A 5,834-nucleotide genomic window follows, 5' to 3' on the forward strand; every position below is an offset into this window, starting at 1 on the left:
AGAAAAGACAGGGACTTATGACACAATCAGAAATGGTAGAGAACAGAAGAAAGTTTTATCATGTGAAATACATACAGCTGACAGGATTTCAGGAAACAGGCTTGCCATCACATTTGGGGCTGACGGCAATAAGGGCATCATAACTGAAAGAAATGGGAGGACAGCTAAGAAAAGAATGGGGCAGGGGTATGGAGCCAGATAGGTGAGTAGGTAAAACAATAAAAGTATTCTGGGAATGTCAATAGGACTGATAAAGAAACAAGACCTTGAGGTCTACCCAAGGACCTCAATAAAAGAAAGGGTGGGACTAACATGGACAGATAAAATGAAGGGGAAAGCAGCTGTTAGGAAAAGTGCTGTAATTTTGTTATCTTAGAGAGGCCCATGAAAAAGACACCTTTAGCTACAAATGGACTTAAATTAGGACGTTCACAGCCTCTGATGGAGAATTAGAGTACAGGCACAGTCTAATGTTTGGAGTAGCAGGGTCAAATCAGGCTAGTCTGTTACATGCTTAACATTTTGGACGTGTGGGAGAAGCCTTACATTCAGAGGGAAAGGACAACTTCACCTAAGCCAGTGCAAAAGAGACCGCACAAAAATCCCCTTTATTCAAAAATTATAGAGTCAATAAAAACAAAGTAACATTGGGTGTCTAATAACTTAATTCCTGGTCATCTTAGCTTCTGGCACAATCAACTATCAAACTTTTCCTGCACCTTAACGTGAACTAATTACAAAGGAAAGGCTAAAACCAATCTGTAACCTTCAGAGTGATTTTTCTTTTCAGTGAAGACTCGAGTGTACGTATTTGGACCCTGTGGAGCCAGGAACCTGGGCAGTATCTTTAGATCAAGAGAGGCTTACTTGGGATGCAAAGTGAGTTTCCCCGACCTCAGGGAATCTGAAATTACTACCCCACAACATTAATAAAGAAAGGCACCTTTTAGAGAGACCGCAGAATGCTGGCTAATATGCACCTTTCCCCCCAACGCCCATCGACTCCAGTCATTACTTATGCAGCTCAGGGAGAGGGCAGGAACGGCTCTTCCATTGCTTTCGTTTCCTACGTGGCCGAGACCCAAAGGAGCGGTCAGTCGCTTACCTGCCTTCCATTTCACCGGCCGGGAGCGTCTGCGCGTCAGCAGAGCGGTTCGCGGCCGGCTCCCGCATGCCCACAACCTCGACCGCGGGCCCTCTCCCGGGCTCGGGCCAGCCTGACTCATCGGGGATGGGTGACACGGGTGGGGGAGACAGCAGAGGGCGGAGGGCCAGGAGGAGGCGGGCCCGGCCCTTCCCCCAGAGCCAGGGAGGAGGCGTCGCCAGGGCGCAGGTGAAACCGACTCCGACCTATCCCGGGAACTTTCGCTCCCGGGACCGGCTGCTAGAGGCCAGCGTCGCGCAGGGGCGGCTGAGAGCCACCTTCTCCTGCCCGCTAATTGCGGGGGCTCAGCCAGGGGCTTCTCCCCCGGGAACCCGCGGCCCTCTTGGCGCATTTGGGGGCTGCCAGCCGCGCCAGCCTCCGCGGCTGATGGAGGCGGGTGGCGCCGCCCCGGGCGCAGGTGACACCCGACAGGCCAAGGTTTCGGCTGGCGGGGGAGAGCGCAGCGAAGGCGAAACACAGACACCTCGGGCCCAGGGCACGACACGGCAGCGATGGCCGGGGAGCTGAGCCAGGAGGCACTACTAGACTTTCTGTGCCAGGCCGGGGGCCGAGTGACCAACGCCGCCTTACTGAGCCACTTCAAGAGCTTTCTCCGGGACCCGGACGCGTCCCCCAGCCAGCACCAGCGCCGCCGCGAGCTCTTCAAGGGCTTTGTCAACTCGGTCGCCGCAGTGCGCCAGGACCCCGACGGCACCAAGTACGTGGTACTCAAGAAGAGGTTCAGGGACCTCTTGGGGGAGGAGGGGCTGCAGCGACCCCGCGACCCGCCCGCGGCCGCGGTCCCAGCGCGGGGAGTTGCGTCCTCCTCCCCGCAAGGCGCGCGCCGAGCGGAGACGCAGCAGCAGCAGCAGCAGCCGCCTAGGCGGCGGCGCCACGAGAAGAAACAGGAGGAGGAGCCAGCAGGTGCTGCAGCCCCAGCGGCCGATCCAGGTTGCAATGGACTCCCAGCCGGCGGCGCCCGGGAGGCGGCCCGGGAAGGCGGCGGGCGGAAACGCAGTTCTGGCCACCGGGCGCCGGTGTCCGCGGCGGCCGCGGCAGCCGCACAGGTTGGAGCCAAGTGCGCGGCGGCGGAGGCGCAGGGCCGCCGCTGCTGGGAATGTGTCCAGAACGGCCTTGCGGGGCTCCCGGGCGAGCCACTGCCCGGCGCACTCCCCGACCCCGCCACCGCCGGGGAGGAGCCTGCGCCGGCTCCGGCCGCCCGAGATGACCGCGGGTCTCCCCGGCGGGATCCGGAAGGCGCTCCCGCTGAGGCCGTGCAGGTGCCTGCAGTGCGTCTCTCGCCTGCTACAACCGTCGAGGCTACTGGAAGCTGGGCTTCCCTGCCTGCCCCCCTGTCCCGCCCTCCTCCCGCAGACCCGCCAGAGCTGTCGACGCCGGGCGATCTGCGTTATTCCACGCTGCAGCAGCAACAGCGCACTCGAGAATGGGTAGCCAGCCACCCCCACATACCCGAGCCCCGGGACCAGGGCCCCATCCGATCCTGGTCAGTGCTGCCGGACAACTTCCCCTTGGAGCTGGGCGTCTGGGTCCCGGGACCAAACTCGGCGCCTTTAGATCCCCCTCTTCCTATTGTTCCGGAATCTTGGCCCGTGGACCCTCCATTGACAGTCTTTCGTAGCATTCGTTCTCAACTGTCCCTCCAAGAACTGGGTGACTTTGTGGACCAGGAGAGCCACAGCAGTGAGGAGAGCAGCAGTGGGCCCAAAGAGTCCCCTGGGGGTTCTGAAGAGGGGGTGCGCGGTGCCCTGGGAAACCCAAAGTGGAGAAAGCTCTGGAATTCAACTGGTGGCCTTTCTCCAAAGGAGGGCAGCTCTGGCAGGAGCGCTCAGAGCCTCAGAAACAGAGGGGATGGTCATACCTCTCAGCAGGTCCCAAGAGAGGCCAATGGCCTTGCAGGCCACCCCCAGGAGCCCTTGCCCTGGCCAACTCCCAAGTTAAGGAGATCCCTCAGGAGGAGCTCTCAGGCAGAGAGAGCCAAGTTCTCCTCCTCCGATGAGGAGTGTCTTGAGGAGGACTTGCTAAAAAGGAGTAGGCGCCCACCGCGGTCCAGGAGACCCTCCAAGGCAGGTACAGTGTCCAGCCCCAGGGTGGATGCTGCTTTGACCCCCAAACCTGCAGACATTAAGGCTGCTGTTGCTGAGAGGGGTCGGCTGCACAGCTTGTGGGCCCCAGGTAGGCAGGAGCCTGTAGCCTTGATCCAGCACAGACCTTCTGAGCACAAGTCATCTCTGGTCCCCCTAGATGCCAGGGAGCATGAATGGATTGTGAGGCTTGCCACTGGCTCTTGGATTCAGATGTTGACTTTGTTCTCAGAGGATCCCCAACTGGCTTTGCACAAGGACTTCTTAACTGGATACACAGCTTTGCACTGGATAGCCAAACATGGTGACCTCAGGGCCCTTCAAGACTTGGTCTCGGGTGCCCAGAAAGCAGGGATTGTTCTTGATGTAAATGTGAAGTCTGGTTGTGGATATACCCCTCTGCACCTTGCAGCCATTCATGGCCACCAGGGAGTCATAAAATTGCTAGTGCAAAGGTTGTCTTCTAGGGTGAATGTCCGGGACAGCAGTGGGAAGAAGCCGTGGCAGTATCTGACCAGTAATACCTCTGGGGAAATATGGCAGCTTCTGGGAGCCCCTCGGGGCAAGCCTATTTTTCCTGTCTATTCCTTAGTTCAGAGCTCTTCCCCCACCAGAAAGGCCAAGAGCTGGGAAATATCTAGAAATATCACCCGAAAGACTTCCCTTGCTGCACTACTCAAAAGTCAGCACAACAAATGGAAACTGGCCAACCAGTATGAGAAATTCCCCACTCCGAGGGAAAGAGAAGAGTACAGTGACTAAGGTGGACCCCCCCCCTCTCTAACATGTAGCCACTGCACCCCATCTTTGAGCTCCTAAGTGAAAGAATTTATGGAGAATATAAAAATTGCTGAGGAGTTGTCAAGAAAGAGGTCAAGTGAGATGGCCTACCTAGTGTTTACCTGCCCGGATTTTTTGTCAGCACATCGTGGATCTCAGGGATCATTCAAGCTTTCTGACAGCTCAAGTCCTTGGGCCAGTGAAACCTCTACAAGGGGCAGAGTCAGGTGCTTAAAACCCAGCAGGTGTTCTTTCTCCTCTCTTGCCACCTGGATCTGGGCACAGTAAGACACATTGTTTTTCTGAAGCAGCAACACCAGGCCTTGGCTAGAGAGGGAACAGATGTCTAACAACAAGGGAGGCACTTCAAGGAACTGATGAAGCTCAAAGAAAATCCTTGCTGGCTGGTAGCCCTCTGGCTTCTTCTATTCATTTGGAGAATAGTTTGGCTGAGAATGAAAATACCAGATTTGAAATCAGATGGCTCCTCTTTTCTTCTTTTATTCATTTTTATCCTTTACCCCTTCCCTCCCCTCCCCTCCCCTCCCCTCCCCTCCCCTCCCCTCCCCTCCCCTCCCCTCCCCTCCCCTCCCCTCCCCTCCCCTCCCCTCCCTTCCTTTCCTTTCTTGCTATGTCCCTTCCTCCTTCCTTTCCCATTCAAACCAGTGAAATAAACTTATCCAGAGAGTAGAATTTGATTTAAGAGATTCCTCAGCTCTGTCCTGGTCTTCCTTTAGAAGCAACCGATTGAGGCAGATGCATGAAATGATTAGTGCCTCCTTTGGGTCTCTTCTCCACAATCAGAGAAGCTGTTGGGTAAGATCCAATTATGACTGATGTTCAGGTCTTGCTTTTTTGTTTAAATCAACCTAAGGGAAATTTTCCAAACATAAACAACATCGGCTCATTTGCCTAGTGATTGAAACCAGCTTTCATGGAAACTCCCGTGTCACAAACAGCAGAATTTAGCATTAGTAGTTTTCAATAGGTTTGAGTGGCCAGTGTTCACACTCATGAAAGGAGAGAAATAATTTTGCTTTGAGGAAGCAGTAAGTGTTAAGGGGTGAATGCCTCCCCACCAGGAATTCTCTAAGCTGCTAAATATAATTTTATTTGCACTAAACTTGTTGCCAATTAAGATTAAATATAAGCCTGAAGTGCTGTTATCTCTAACAGGAAGTGCTCCTCTTAATTGCTTGCACCAGGACTGATCTTTGTGCGTCCATGAAATAAGAATGTCAAGATTTAGAATGTAAATTCAAAGAGAGTTGAAAAATGCAATGTCCAAGTAAAAATTGTTAATTTTTTTATGGAAATGTTTTCATGTGCTGTGGCAATGATGATGTATTTAAAAGTATTTTTGTATTTCTCTGGTTACCCCTCCCCCATTAAAATGTCAACAGATCTTTGAAATGTATTGTATTTACGCTGATTACTGTTAACCTTCTTTACAAAATTGTGTTTTAGTGAATGTCAAATATTTTTTGTTTGTAGTTTTACTTTACGATTTTGCTGAAATAAACATCTCTGTTCTATTAGAAAACATAAGAAATATGCATAATAAAGAAATCTAAGGGTTGTTGTTTCCAAAGAGACCTATACAAGGGATGAAATGTTGACAAATCAAATTAGGAATAAAGAGGGACAGCTCTAGACAGTTGAGCCGTGGTTAGGGGAGATAAAAATTTAAAAGAATAAAAGATAAATATCTATGCAAATACTTTAGTAAATGAGTGATTTTCAAGAGAAAAAAATTACAAAAATATTGTCTTTTTTTAATAATTTTTTTCTTCTTTATTCATTTTTAG

General features: G+C 52.4%; 1 protein-coding gene across 1 annotated transcript; it reads left to right on the plus strand.

The window, feature by feature from the left end:
* Nucleotides 1–1,517: 1,517 nt before the first annotated feature.
* Nucleotides 1,518–5,242, plus strand: SOWAHB (sosondowah ankyrin repeat domain family member B). Its single transcript, XM_066278636.1, has one exon. It carries the CDS (start codon nucleotides 1,657–1,659, stop codon nucleotides 4,006–4,008), a length of 2,352 nt encoding a protein of 783 aa, XP_066134733.1. The 5' UTR covers nucleotides 1,518–1,656; the 3' UTR covers nucleotides 4,009–5,242.
* The last annotated feature ends 592 nt before the right edge of the window (nucleotides 5,243–5,834 follow it).

This window comes from Saccopteryx bilineata, chromosome 5 (assembly GCF_036850765.1).
Source record: "Saccopteryx bilineata isolate mSacBil1 chromosome 5, mSacBil1_pri_phased_curated, whole genome shotgun sequence".
Taxonomy (NCBI): domain Eukaryota; kingdom Metazoa; phylum Chordata; class Mammalia; order Chiroptera; family Emballonuridae; genus Saccopteryx; species Saccopteryx bilineata.